The 16,153-nt window shown below is 35.7% G+C and overlaps 1 protein-coding gene across 1 annotated transcript; it reads left to right on the forward strand.

Annotated features, from left to right (window-relative positions):
• The first annotated feature begins 405 nt into the window (after positions 1-405).
• Positions 406-14,440, forward strand: LOC145802379 (phospholipid--sterol O-acyltransferase-like). Its single transcript, XM_082895086.1, has 5 exons — positions 406-525; positions 13,075-13,243; positions 14,022-14,126; positions 14,198-14,297; positions 14,359-14,440. Exons 1-5 carry the CDS (start codon positions 406-408, stop codon positions 14,438-14,440), a joined length of 576 nt encoding a protein of 191 aa, XP_082751212.1.
• The last annotated feature ends 1,713 nt before the right edge of the window (positions 14,441-16,153 follow it).

Consider the following 16,153-nt stretch of genomic DNA (forward strand, 5'->3'; position numbering starts at 1 on the left):
TTGCACGTCCTGCGTTAAGTTCGGCCATTCCAGCTCCTGTATCTCCTTTATTTTTGAGGGATTAGCATCTATGCCCTGGTTGGTAACCAAGAAACCTAGAAATTTCCTACTCTCCATGCCGAAAGCACACTTAGAAGCATTCGAGCGCAACTTGTGGCGCTTAAGTATGGCAAGCATTTCAGTTATGTCACTGAGGTGCTGAGATTCATCTTTTCTCTTGACAACCATATCGTCGATATAGGCTTCCATAGTTCGGCTAAGCAAGGGAGCAAACATCTTCGTAACTATTCTTTGGAAGGTTGTTTCTGCGTTCTTCAAGCCAAAAGGCATGACCTTGTAACAGTACAAGCCTCTTGGTGTTATAAATGAAGTGATCTCTCGATCTGGCTCATACATGGCTATTTGATGGTAGCCGTAGTATGCATTGAGGAAATTGAACCTTCTATGACCAACGGTAAGATCCACCAGCTAGTCGATTCTTGGGAGTGGAAAATTGTCCTTGGGGCAAGCTCGTTTGACCGTTTTGTAATCAACACAAACTCGCAACTTGCCATTCTTTTTTGGCACCACTACCGTGTTAGAGATCCACTTTAGGTAGTGCACTTCTTCAATAGCCCCCGCTTCTAATAGATTTTTGATCTCTTCTGCAACTACCTTGGCATGGTGTAAAGCTGAGTGTCAAGTTCCCTATATGACAGGCCGAGCACTTGGGAAGATGTTGAGTTGGTGACAAATGAAGTTTGGATCAATACCAAGAAAATCATAAGACATCCACACAAAGACTTCAATATTAGAGACCAAAAAGTTTACATACTCCAGCCGTTCAGCGTTGACCAATGATGAACTTAAGAGAAAGAATTTGTTCGGATTCTTTTCATATATCCGAACCACCACCAAATCCTCCATGGATTTTTCCTCTGCCTTTCTACCCACGTCTTCTAGGACCTCTTTTCATTTCGGCCCCTCAATCATTTGGATAAATCCTTTAGCAGCCCGACTGCCATTCACTGCAACAAAGCATTGCATTAACATCACTTAGTCTCCTCAGACTTCTTCGATTTTCCCAGTTTGGGTGGGGAAGCGCATCGCTTGGTGGTAGGTAGATGCCACTGCTTGCATGGCATGCAGCCATCCCCTCCCTGGGATCAAGTTATTAGTTGATGGAACCCTTCAGCACCTTGTAGACATCCCATTTTTGACCGCCCATACGACTTGGGCACCTCACATTGAACACTCGATGATGAAATACTATGATGTACAAATGTTCGATTTCCTCATCAAGGAGCTTCGGTTTTGAGTTTCAGAGCCTAACAACCTTGCACCTCCTTTGAGCCAAAACCTAATTTTTCCAAGCCTGACCGCTCAGAGGCCTGCTGGCCAAAAATTAATGGCCGATCGACCAAAAATTAGTGGTCGGCCATCCCTTACCTAGACGGCCGGCCAACCAAGTTTCCTGGTAGAACATATATTTACTGCCAGCTATCGCCGTATGTGCATGCACTGCACGAACTGGCTCAATACAGATATTTCTGAGATAGCCACCTATTTTTCTATATATAGGGGACCTTCCCTCTTAGTTTTAAGTTAGAAAAATTTGTCATAAGGCAAAACTTTGTAAAACACTCTCCCTCTCTATCTGGCAATATACATGCACTATACATACACTTCCTAAACCAAAAATTTGAGGCTCCTTGCAAAGGTTCTTGAGCTAAAATCTCAGCCCTTGAGAGTGGATATCTTGTGGTTTGTGAACAAAAGAGTAACTCCTCTTCAAGAGATATAACTTTAGCCATCTTTACACTACTTCTTTCTTCTCTTTTCTTATTGTTTTCATACTATTTTTGGACTGCCTTGGTGGGCTGAAACTTTTGATTTAAAGCTACCAAAGGTGGAGGGGTTAATCACTCTTCCTTGAACCTTGTTCCATAAGCTTTTATCCTTGTGTTTCCCAGTTGTTTCTTAACTTTTGGCCACTATTTTTCAGATATTTCAGAGGCTAAATTATGTGATTTTAAGGTCTAAAACGTGGAGGGGTTAGCCACCCCTCTTAGGCTTGCTTGCCAGCTTTAATTCTCTTCCATTTTGCTTACTTTTTATAGCCTTTGCAAATTAATTTCAGCACTGTTTTGGTGTTTTTGGGGCTATTTTAATTGCTTAGATAGCTTATGCTTTCAATATTATGCTTGTATTGCTGTAAGTCCGCATAGCTTTGGTGGTTTAGGCCTTAGACACCAACTTATTCGAGTTGATAGCTTTTATTTCATACTTTTCATTCATGTGCTCACACTTGCAATAATCATCTCTGCAACCTCCTTCCTTTCTTGGTTTTCTTTGTTTAAGAGTCAGTTCAAATTCGATTGTTGTTTAAGGCATGAGAAAGAGACCTTCCATGCTTAATGGTTTATTCTCTTCGAAGGTTTATTACCAAGGCATTACATCTCACTCATGCCAAAGACAGCTTCTTGTTTGACACTTCTTGTCACGACCTAAACCCACCCCTAAAAGTTTGGTCCATGACCAGCATGTGATTAGGCCTCAAAACAAAATTTCATAATAATATGTATTCAAATACGGGGCCTTAAGCGGAACCAAATATCAATATAGACAAAATGCCCATTGAGCTTGTGCATACATGAAGATTTAGATTAGCTTAAGCAATTAAATACGCTTCCATATTTATAATAGTCACAGAATTATACAGATCTCACACACACTTACATAAGACTCAATAAATTACATAGTTCCCAATACAAAATTATGGCCTCAATGCGGAGGCATAACCCAGTTGGTTTGACAGAGAGGCGGACCTCGATACAACTGTACTATTGATCCCCGATGGCTCACCTACATATATAAAATGAAAAGGGGTGAGCTAACGCCCAGTGAGTAATACTAAAGTAAAGAGGTTAATGAATGATGTCCTTAACATTAGGATAACATACTTCACAATTTAGAAACGTATCGTAAATCTTTTCAAAATAGCCATTTATCGTATCATAAACCATACCCTTTCAAGTGGAATATAAAATGGAACTATTACAAAATATTTTCTGTGGTACATGATACGCCCACTTATACAAAAGATTAGAAGCACATTTTAAAATAGGACATCCATTCATGCAGATAAAGTAACACATCATAACATGAGTCATATAGCGAGGTCAAAACCTTTGTATTCATATCATATGTTCTGAACGACCTCAAGTCCATGTATAACAAAACGGCTTCGGGCCCAATCATATATCAAAACGACCTTCGGTCCAAATGTATCATATCTTATCATTGTATCTGATCATGGAGTAGATGGAACATCGAGATGTCTCCATCTCCCCTTGGGCCCAATTCATGCATCTATGGACACAAGAGGTGTCTCGTACGGACTCTAGAGGTGACTCACACTATTGCACTTAGTTTCATACAGCACTTTGTTCCATACCAAAATGATTAGGTCTTAAAGACCGAACAATTCATACCATGCCATAGCATAAGCAGAACAAATAAACAGAACGGCCTTGGGCCCACCATATTATATTATAAACAATTCATAGTTCTTATTCATGACTCATTTTACTTTTCTGGGAAACTTGTGTATTTTAACAAAATACGACATTTAGAGAATCATGTAACACATTAACAAAATATGATATTTAGAGAATCATGTCACACATTAACAAAATAGATAATGAAAAGCATATCTTTACTAGACTATTACTCACAGTGCTGGGCTTCTGGTAACAATGGGACGATGTCCTCGTTGACCTACAAACACAATGCACATAGCATAATATGAGAATAAAACCAATCTCTTTCTTGTTCTTTAATCAATTAGCCTTGGTGGTTCTAAACTCATCAGTCCTCAATAGGTCATAATCTGTGTCTAGGAAAATAGGAAGAATCGAAAGGAAAATGGTTTAGAAGAAGAAATGGTATTAAACCGGTACACAGAAAGTGAACAATCGTCACTAATTTGGGTATATCTATTTGTATACTTAGAATTTACGAGTGAGACCACAACCATTGGAAACTATACTTCCGGGGTTTGAATTTAGGCTCAAGAATCACTTAAAACGGTGTCTGGATGCAAAAGATATGCTTATTTGAAGTTGGCTAAAACAGAGCTGTCCCACACCTGCGGGACAACGTGCTTTTTTAGCAGAATCAGATTTGGTGCTGGAAATGGACTGCCGCACGTACGGGAAGCCCCGCCGCACGTGCGGCTTTGGGCAAAATTTGTTGTTCGAAAATCTTGGTTGGCTTTAACACTTGTTTTTCCATTTTCTAAGTTATGTTTCAACTTTAATCACCCAAAAACTTGTAAAATTACCCCACAACATAATAAACTAACATCTTTCAAATAGAATTTCATCTCAATTACATCAATCTTGCTTAAAGTTGGAAATTCAAATCTCATTTTTGCCTATATATTCAAACTTCCACAATATATGCCCAATAGCATGAAAATATATCTTACACATGGTTGTCTCTCACACTAAACCTTGTTATTCCATGAATCATTCTTAAGATTGAACCCAATTCAAGAAAATTTAAGGAAATCAAGGTTCAATTCCTTGAGTTCAACCCATTTCATTCATAACCCAACACACTTGTTCATTTACATATTAATCTTCCAAGTCAATCCTTGATTTCATGTAGTAGATGAATTATCTACAAAGATAATAGTTAAAGCCACATACCTTAGCTCAAATCCTTGCTTTTCCCCTTAATCTCTTCAATCTTCCCGAGCTTCATGGTTGATCTTCTTTCTCCCTTTTCAATTCTTTTCAGTTATCTTCAAACCCCCATAAATGGTGAGCTTCTCCTAGAGAATCTTTGTCTCTCCTTCTCTCTCTCTCTCTCTCTCTCTCTCTCTCTCTCTCTCTCTCTCTCTCTCTCTTTCACAGTTCTCTCTCCCATTCCCTTAGATATTTTTGGCTCAAATGTTGAGTTCACTCATATCATAGATATCTATATATATACTTATCACAAATAGGAATAGCCAAACGCACCCTTACGAATCGTACGAAATCAAATTTCAATTAAACTTCTCAGATGACTCTAAAAATTATGTTAATCATAAATATGTACTTTGTTCTGGTTTCTGAAGTCTCTAAGGCCTTCAATTTGCAGTGCAAAGTTAACCACCCAAACATACCTTAACGAATCTGATGAAATAAATTTCCAATTAATTTTCCCAAATAGCTCTAAAAATTCCCATTAACATATCTATATACTCAATTCCGATTTCTAAACCCATAAAGGTCGCCAATTCCAATTTTAAAGTCAAACTCAATAGAGAATTCTTCAATTTGAACAGATATAATTAAATTAAAGCACATTAACCCATAGGTAAATAAAGATAATTCCTTATACGCATATTGGGGTCGTTACATCCTCCCCACCTTAAGAAGTTTGGTCCTCCAAACTTGATTTACCGTGTCACAAGTCTAGTTTATAAATCTCAAGCTCTTATCAATGTCTATTTCATCTGACATATACAATATTTCCACAAATCACAATTAATTTGTCATTTACTGGCCAATTGATAATCCAATTGATAATAATATTCAACAACCTCAAAACATTAATTTATTATTCATAACCCTCATGCAGCTCAATTTACTGGTCCACAAGTCATATACCCCCAAATGGTAAAATCATAATCCCAAGGATGTTTATGAGCTAACTCTTTTCCTTTATGTTTCAAATTGGTCTAATGTTGATCGTCATTTGAAATCCTCAAATTAGCTTACCCCACAAATCTATAGTATACAACTCTCCATTGATTCCACAATATTTCTAAATATATAGTTCTTTAAAGGTGAAGAATTATTCACTTCCCAATTATGTTGCCAATGATATTTTCATTTTGCACCCATTGCACCAAATAAACACATGAATTTTGGATCCATTACTTCATAGATCTTTGCTCACTAATGATTTAAATACTCACAACAGTGGTCTTAACAAATGATGTCTAAATTTTAAATAACCACATTTAGATTCAAGTCCTCAACTTCAATGGAGGCTCAAGTGATCAAAATTAAACTTATCAGCTCGAATCAGATTTCTCACAGACCCCAAAGAGCAAACCCAAATCCCGTAGCAAGAAATTTCCTATTCAGATTGGGCACCATGATTTTTCTTTCCAAAATAAATTATTAGTAAAATCAAATACGGATCAAACCCCAATTGTCACAACTCCCAAATTACAGTAAAATAACAACCACTTAAAATCAATGTTTGCTTAGAGGATCTTAAAGTTAACTTCATGATATCAAACATAAAATGAGTTGTCCATAAAACTCCTATATGCTTGTTCCAATAACTTCAAAGTAGACTGAGCATCGCATCTAATGCATATATTGGTTCCATTCATTGTAAGTCACAACTAACTTGTTTATGCATATTAACAATATTGACTTATCATACATTCTACTACTCTATACGGAGAATATTAAATCAGGCCCATAGAAATTCTTAATACGTAATAGTAGTCTAAAAAAAAATAATCCATTCCTCGTAGACGTAAATGATTCAAACAAAAGGATAGGGCCCAAATTAATCATATAAACAGTTTGCTTACATTTCATTTAAGCACTTAAAATAATGGTCTTCATACATCGAAATTCCTGAATCTAAATATCTCAGTATTTTAGCTCAAGTTTCTCGTATCCACACGAAAGCATTCTGGTCGTAAACAACTCGCTTAGGTGTATGGTCAATATTTACCCATCACACGCAAGATCACATATTAATCATCCATGTCGGAAACACCGAATTTAATTGATGGTGTAACATCTCTAAATAACATAGACCACATAAATTATATTCCAATGATCACTCATTCCTTTTTTTTTCTTTTTTTTTTTTTTGCAATAAAGGGACAAGCTTTGAATTAATCCTCGTATAAACATTTTGTCCTTAACCCCAAGAGTGTTCCTGATCCGATTCTCTTCAAGTATTCAATTGCATGCAACTCGTAAGCTATCAATTACAACATTCTCAAATATTATAATTCTTTAAAGAATAAGGAAATATTCACCGCTCATTCGTATTTCCAATGACACATGCATCCGACAACAATTAAACCCGAAATAAATACATGAGTTCTAAATTAACGACTTTATGGCTCTTGCTCACTAATAAGTTAAGTCTTCACAACAATGGTCTTCATAATTCGAAATATTTCTAGTCTATTTACTTTCATAACGAATGGGGCAAATGAGGTTGCCAACCAAATTTAAGTTCCAGTCCTCTTGTCTCCGCTCAATATAAATATACTTATCGATTCCCTTTACCACAAAATTTCCTCTCTTAGTCCTTTTCAATTCACACTTACTTTATTTTTACTTAACGGTTCTCACCAGTCGATTTTCTCATTACCGGAGTTTAACTCATTACCATATATGTACAGATTATTAATCCAAATTGATTCAGTCACCAAAAATTATCTTGTAATGCTATAATGATTCACAGAGTCAACATCATAGTAGTAAAACACAAAACACATTGTCCATAAACTCATATATTTTTGTATTACTATTCACATAATTCCTATTCGCATAATTCTCAATAATCACAGTTCAACCTCAAATGCCAACCATGCTTACACTCTTTTGTTTTCCATAACTTCAAAGGAGACTAAGAATATCAAATGCAAACCTTGGTCCACAAATTTCTTAACCACATTAGTCCAAATGGTAGTTTCCACACAACTTATATATCTCATTGGTAATTAATTAGGTGGGTCCCAAAAGTCGAAGGTCACAAATAACTTACATAGGCATGCTAATAATGTTTCCTTATCTTTCCCATATTTTACATTAAGACACTAAATCAATTTCATATCCCATCCTAATAAAATAGATCCTTCAAGTAATAAGGAGATTCCTAACACATACTCTTAGCCCACTGATCAACTCGTTCTGTAGCTAAATGATTCAAATAAGTAAATGGACTCTAACTAACATTTTGCTCCCAAATAGCGTAAACACATAAAACACCCATCGAAGTGTCCCTACTTATCATAACATTAGCTCAAGTTCTATTTATCCACTTAAAAGGATTCTACACTTTCCAATAGTCATGTAAACATACATAACGCTTCTTATCACATTCTTTGATTCCTTTGCTCAGTTCATACATAATTTCTTTTTTTGATCTTATTGTTTCTCATGACACGTCCGCATAGAAATATGCCTTCTACCTTATCCAGTTGCCTCAACAAAGACTTAACTTCCATTTCATCCCTACTTTCCGTTATCTACTTCTAGGGTCATAAGATGTAGACTGTTAACACGCCGGGTATCATCTACTAACTACATCATAACACATAGTAATACATCCTTAATCCTAACACACACAAACATACAAAGATATGGGTGGGCCAATTTCTTCTTCTATACTTCTCATATCAAACCATTCCCTAACTCTCAAGTCCCATACTCATTATTAATCATCACATTTCTCAATTGCCATAATTCCATACACCTTATTGATTGGAAACTACTTCAGTTTCCCAAAATTCTTCATAGTCTAATTTCACATGTAGTCCATATAGAAACTACGTTTAATCTCTTTTCACATCACGTTTCCACAAACATGCCTATACTTACCAATTTGAATATCCAAAGAACACCAATATTCCACATCTTTCATAACTTTAGCCTCAATATCATACACATTATGTAACCCATTCTCATTTCATAACAATTATCGAATCCTCCTTAGTTACAAAATTCAATCTGTGAAACCATACATATGGATCTCTTCTTATTACCTCAAAGTCCATAAGAGATCTAATTCTCAAGCTCAATACTTAACTGATAAAACAGGCTCACACACATCGTTAAGAATGCACAACATATCATTTCGTTACTAAATTCATGCAACTTAAATGTATTCTTGACACTCTCATGCTTAATGGACATGTGGGGGAGATGATAACTCGTGCTCTGATACCAACTGTCACGACCCAAAACCACCCCTAAAAGTTTGGTCCATGACCAGCATGTGATTAGCCCTCAAAACAAAATTTCATAATACAATGTATTCAAATACGGCGCCTTAAGCGGAACCAAATATCAACATAGACAAAATGCCCATTGAGCTTGTGCATACATGAAGATTTAGATTAGCTTAAGCAATTAAATACGCTTCCATATTTATAATAGTCACAGAATTATACAGATCTCACACACAATTACATAAGACTCAATAAATTACATAGTTCCCAATACAAAATTAAGGCCTCAACAAGGAGGCGTAACCCGGTTGGTTTGACAGAGAGGACGACCTCGATACAACTCTAGTGTTGATCCCCGATGGCTCACCTATATATATAAAATGAAAAGGGGTGAGCTAACGCACAGTGAGTAATACTAAAGTAAAGTGGTTAATGAGGGATGTCCTTAACATTAGGATAACATACTTCACAATTTAGAAACGTATCGTAAATCTTTTCAAAACAGCCATTTATCGCATCATAAACCATACCCTTTCAAGTGGAATATATAATGGAACTATTACAAAACATTTTATTTGGTACGTGGTACGCCCACTTATACAAAAGATTAGAAGCACATTTTAAAATAGGACATCCATTCATGCAGATAAAATAACACATCATAACATGAGTCATATAGCGATGTCAAAACCTTTGTATTAATATCGTATGTTCTGAATGACCTCGGGTCCATGTATAAAAAAAAAAACGGCCTCGGGCCCAATCATATATCAAAACGAGCTTCCGTCCAAACGTATCATATCGTATCATTGTATCTGATCATGGAGTAGATGGAACATTAACATGTCTCCATCTCCCCTTGGGCACAATTCATGCATGTATGGACGCAAGAGGTGTCTCGTACGAACTCTAGAGGTGACTCACACTGTAGCACTTAGTTCTGTACAGCACTTTGTTCCATACCAAAATGATTAGGTCTTAAAGACCGAACAATTCATACCATGCCATAGCATAAGCGGAACAGATAAACAGAACGGCCTTAGGCCCAACATACTATATTATAAACAATTCACAGTTCTTATTCATGACTCATTTTACTTTTCTTGGAAACTTGCGTATTTTAACAAAATACGACATTTAGAGAATCATCTCACACATTAACAAAATACGATATTTAGAGAATCATGTCACACATTAAAATAGATAATGAAAAGCATATCTTTACTAGACTATTACTCACAGTGCTGGGCTTCTAGTAACAATGGGACGATGTCCTCGTTGACCTACAAACAAAATGCACATAGCATAACATGAGAATATAACGAATCTCTTTCTTGTTCTTTAATCAATTAGCCTTGGTGGTTCTAAACTCATCAGTCCTCAACAGGTCATAATCCGTGTCTAGGAAAATAGGAAGAATCAAAAGGAAAATGGTTTAGAAGAAGAAATGGTAGTAAACCGGTACACAGAAAGTGAACAATCATCACTAATTTGGGCATATCTATTTGTGTACTTATAATTTATTAGTGAAACCACAACCATTGGAAACTATACTTCTGGGGCTTGAATTTAGGCTCAAGAATCACTCAAAACGGAGTCCGGATGCAAAAGATATGCTTATTTGAAGTTGGCTGAAACAGAGTTGTCCCGCACCTACGGGAAACAGGGCCGCACGTGCAGGACAACGTGCTTTTTTAGCAGAATCAGATTTGGTGTTGGAAATGGACTGCCACATGTGCGGGAAGCCCCACCACACATGCGGCTTTGGGCAAAATTTGCTGTTCGAAAATCTTGCTTGGCTTTAACACTTGTTTTTCCATTTTCTAAGTTAGGTTTCAACTTTAACACTACAAGAAATAAGGGTTTTTGCGGCGTTTTTTTAGCGACGTTTTTTAAAACGTCATTTTTGTTAATATTTAACGACGTTTTAAAAACGTCATATATTTTTTTTATTAAAACGACACAGTTTTGTAATTGAAGGCGTTTAAAAACGCCTTCAAATGTGGTAGGCCATACGCGCCTATTTTAAATCTGAGATTAAAGAATTTGTAAGCCCTTAGGCCTTCAGACATAAACCAACATTGAATCCTCACATCGCCTCTCTCTCAACCCTCTCTAAAAACCCTTATTTTGAATCTCACCTTCAAATCTCACAGATTCACCGAGTTCGAAGCTCCACCACCACCACCATCTGCACCGGCGAGGTAGCGAGATTCACCGATTCATCGATTTCACAGATTCACCGATTCAAATCTCACAGATTCACCGATTTTAGATCAGTCTGCACTACCACCGTGATTTCGATTCAGATCGGTTTGCACTGCCACTGCGATTTCGATTCTATCTCTAGATCTCTCTCTCAGAGATTTATCTTTAATTTCATCTCAGAGCGATTTCGATTTCTCTCTCTCTCTCTCTCTCTCTCTCTCTCTCTCTATCTATTTCGAAGCTCCACCGCCACCACTATCTGCACCAGCGAGGTATCGATTTCTCTCTTGGCTCTGACGCTGGTTCTATTTATATTGTTAATTTTCATCGGCAATCGCTTCTTCTTCGTATTTTGTTTCGATTATCAACTTGCTATTTTAACTCTCCAATTCTAAATTGTATTATTGAAGTTATTTGGAGAATGAGAGTAGTTTATTTTGTGAATACGAGGCTGTGAAATTACATTTATGGTTTTATGATAGTTGTTAACTTCTATTAAGCTGTGAATTTACTTTCCAATTCCAATTCTAGTAAGGTATTCTAGCAGCTTTAACTTTAACCTCATCAGCTCTATTTATTGGTCTAAGAGTAAGATGAACTTTAGGCTTTTCTTGATTCCATTTAGTTAATTTGTTGGCTCTCTCATTTTCCTTAATTTTCCCACAGTTCCTCTCTCATTTTCTCTCACTTTCTCGCCCCAGCAAATTCTGACAAATAGTCTCCAGCAAGAAAAGGAGTAGAACCCTAGTCTGGTTTTATCAGTTACCTATACCATCAATATCCATATCGTTAGATATTTTCTTGAATATGCTGAACATGTTCATTTGTCATCAATGTGAAGGATAATTTTCCATTGTTGTTTTGTGGAGAAGAATCTTTATTGTATAACATGATTTTGAAATTTCAGATGTTAAGTATATTTTTTCTTAAAGTTAGATGACAACTGTTACGTTCAGGTTTCTTTTCCTTGCTTATCTAGAACATATGTCTTTCTCACTTATGCTTGGTGTCATTTCAATGTGTGGTGCTCATGCTTGTTAGATTGATGACTATGAAAAACAGAACTTATGTGCTCTTGATCTACGATATTAGGCTCTTCATCTCAGGCACATTTTTCAAATCAATTAATTCTTTGGTAGTCAATTTTGCTTCAAATTATTGAACCTTAGCATGAATTATATAAATAAGTCTTTTATTTTGTCCCACTATTTGCTCAGCTGATTAAATGATCTAAGGCTTGTAATTCCATAGGGCCTCATTTAGCCCTAGTTCTAACCTTTGTTTAAGGCTCCATTCTCTATAAGAAAGGGAATTTCTTTGTATATGACAGAAATAGTTGAAGTCACTTCAATGAAATTGTAGTTTTCTTTCCCTCCTTTCTGCATTTTGTCAGGATTGAACTGCACAAATATGGTTATTTGAATGATCAATTTTTCTTAACTTCATATGTATTTCCTTCTAAAATGCACCTCTTTTTCTATTTGATGGATTATTTTAAACTTTGTTCTGGCATTGTTCAATAATTAATGCATATTCTGTCCTCTCATTGGTCATGTTTTTGAAAATAAGGGGTTGGAATTGATGTCTCATGTTGCATCTTCACTACTGAAGACAATGAGTAGCTGATGCCTGCTGCATTTATGCCAAAACATGTTACTAAGGAAAACATGTTTGTGACCCCTAAAAAGCCTCCCCTAATTTGACTCATAATGACATGGTATGTTATGTGTCAACTTTTGATTCGCCCCAAACTCAACAATAGAAGACCCAACTCCCTTGTCACGTTATTATGGGTGCATTTGAGGATTTGAATTGTGGGTCTCTATCATTTCTATGTACTCAGTTTCTTAATTGAAAGATATATTCTTTTCTTTGATTCTTTGCTATGTTAATAATTTCAGTCCGAGCATGGTGGGTCAGATGTACAAGTGCACCTGAATGTTGAACATCATTATGAAGCAGATGTAATTCCCAACATGTCAAGGTCACCTAGGGTAAAGTACATAACCTATTATGAAGACTCTGACAGTCTTCCTGGAAAGAGAACAGCAGTTTGGGAGCTTGACAAGGGTATGTAAAATGTCTTACAAATCACGTTAACTGTTGTATGCAATTTTGGACAACAATGGCTTCAAAGGATTTCAGGCTCAGTAAATACTTACACTTGGCTTAAAGGAAATGCTTAGCTGAGAATGAGTGAAAATTCTCTATTATAAAATGTCTGGGTTTGCAATATTAGACTTTTCATTGTTTTATTTTATCTAATATCGAATATGTTATTTGTTAATAGAAAGTAAATGTATCTAGCAATCAATTATACACTTCACGCATATTTGTCTGTTCACATGTATTGTATATATCATTTCCCTTAAATAGGATGAATGAACCTTATAGCCAAATAAATGAGTTTTTGGTTTGTGCTCCAAGGGTAGTAAAATAGTAAGAAAAAATTATGGCTACATCTCAAGGTCACGGGTTGTGGAAAGCAAGTTTTGCATTTTAAGGTCATATTCAACAAAAAAAACATGAAATAATCTTTGCTGAAATAACATTAGCTTGCTTAAATTCCACAAGAACATGAAGTACAATTTATGCTGATATTCTCTTAGCATAGTGAAAAAAATGTTGTAAAAGCTTCTCTGTCTTCCTTTCATCTGAGTAATAGCATTACAGATTATGCCACAGCCCACAAACATTTGACCATATTATAGTTTCCTCACAATTTTAAACATTAGGAAAGAACTAAGACCCATATAGATAGATCTAGTTCTTTTCTTACTCCAGTTTGTTTCTTCTCTTTATCAATCATGATGGCACTTTAAAATTAGTTGGAACTGCTTTCATGTAGCAAATCATAGGTACATTGTTAGATCTCCAGTTCTAATGCGGGAATTGTGGCTTGAGATGTGGCATGATAGCCATCCTGATTCAAAATCAAAATTTGTTACAAAAGGTGGATCTCTTCTTTCTTAGTTCTTTTTGTTTCATTAAATTGTTTTACCTCTTAAATTTTACATGGAACAGCTAAGCGTGGACCTTTGAGGGAAGATGACTGTTATTGGGATTATGGAAAAGCTCGCTGTGCATGGCCTGAGCATTGTGAATATAGGTATTTTTCTTACATGTTTTTTAATTATTTTTTCGAATATTGTGGTCATCAGTTTCCCTTATTGCATGATGTACAGATACATTTTTGGAGATGTTCACCTTGGGCAGAGCTATAGATTGAGGAATTGTTCAGCTGATCTCCTCTTGCATTACTTATAAAATACGAGGTGCCTCTTTGTTCTGCTGGCTATATTGTGTGAGCTTTAAACTAGATTTTTGAGTGATCGAAGGTTCACTTATTGAAAAATAACCACAAAAAAAGAGAGGGAGGTTTTTTCTTGAAGGAATTTTGGAAAAAGTTCATACTCTTCTGGAGTGTCGAGGAAGAAAGAAGTTAAAGAAACTTGTAAATGTAGTAGAGGCTAGTTGTCTGTTTATTTGTGAAGTATAGGAAGATGATAGCTGAACGTGATCATTCTATCAGCTTTTGAAACAATCAAAGTTTTGGGGAAAGATTTTGAAAAACTGGGTGTGGATGGAATTTGCCATCATGTCCTTTAGAATGCTCTATGTATTTCTCAATTGAAGGAAAATGACAGATTGAAGTAGCAGACCTAGTAAGAAATACAAGAGGGTGTATCCATTTTGGCCAGTGAGCTCATAGACTATGTATTGTTTTCAAAAGTTGGGATTCAACTACCTATTTTTAAAAATCGTGTTATGGAACCTTTCCCAGAATTCATTAGTTTACATGTGTTTTTGATTGGGACCAATCCTTCTTTATTTCTGCTTTCTCTGGACTCTTCAGATGTTTCTTCAAGAGCTGGCATCTCACCACCATTTTGTTTCCATAGTTGCAGACATGCTGCATAGTGCCAATTGGAGGCACATGTGACAAATGTACGCATATAGCTTCTCATTATCCTTATATTATATGCTCTATGGTAGAGGTGTTTTGATTATTATATTTTTTCTTTTTTTTTTTAATTTCTGACATATATAACTTGAATGTTGTATTGCAGTGTAAAGATCCTCACTTCTGAAAGTAAATGGGGATGATGTGCTTTGAAGTATTCACTCTACATGTAAGCAGGTGACGTTTTGCAAAAATTGTAGGTTGCGGAAAATGTTAAAGGTCTCTTTTTAGTATAAACTGATCTGTTATTCATTACTTTGAGTTGTTGCTCAGTATATTCAACCTCCATTGAACATGAACGGTTCAACAAAGGTTGTGACTCATTTTTTTTTTTTTTTTTTTTATATTTTATATTTTCTCAATTTTATTATTTTATTTAATATATAATTTAATTTATTAACAACACTAAAAAAATTTAATTTATAAGGCCATAATTTTTAATTTATCTAAATCAAGATTCAAGAGAGTATGTGTTTTCTGTGGTAGCAGCCCCGGCAACAAGCCCAGGTACCTGCTCGCCGCTATTCAGCTTGGAAACGAACTGGTAACCATTTACCACTTGTCAAAATATCATGAAACAATTTGAATTTGAAAACAAGTCTCTTACTTTTCTTGTAATTAATTGATTAACAATTGTCAAGAAACATTCTTATTCTTATTGTGATTCTTTTTACTTTAAAGTGGAATCGAATTTCGGAGACTAAAACAGAGAACAAAAGGGCTCTATTTTTTTTTTTTTTTGGAACCATTTGGTTCCAAAAGAGTTGATGGGTCTAATCTCCTAAGCTGTCTATGATGGTGGCCACCATGTCTTTGGGTAATCTCTCTCTCTCTCTCTCTCTCTCTCTCTCTCCACTCATAAACTCCATTATTTATTTTTTTGCAGAGTGATTCCAAAAACTCTTATGCTTAGAGAGGTAGTTCACTGCACTTGTTTCCTCATAATTTCAATTAAAATTGACTTCATTGAAATTCTTTAGCCTTTTGTTTTTATTTTTATTTCAGTGTATGTGATG

This window comes from Camellia sinensis, chromosome 11 (assembly GCF_055761805.1).
Source record: "Camellia sinensis isolate YWXY chromosome 11, ASM5576180v1, whole genome shotgun sequence".
Classification (NCBI taxonomy): domain Eukaryota; kingdom Viridiplantae; phylum Streptophyta; class Magnoliopsida; order Ericales; family Theaceae; genus Camellia; species Camellia sinensis.

Bases quoted from the DNA above. Each gene is read 5' to 3' on its own strand.
- LOC145802379 (XM_082895086.1), top strand. From the start codon at position 406: ATGGTAGCCGTAGTATGCATTGAGGAAATTGAACCTTCTATGACCAAC. The intron at 526-13,074 runs GTAATCAACACA...TAATAATTTCAG, and splicing joins CAAGCTCGTTTGACCGTTTT to TCCGAGCATGGTGGGTCAGA. The intron at 14,298-14,358 runs GTTTTTTAATTA...CATGATGTACAG, and splicing joins TATAGGTATTTTTCTTACAT to ATACATTTTTGGAGATGTTC.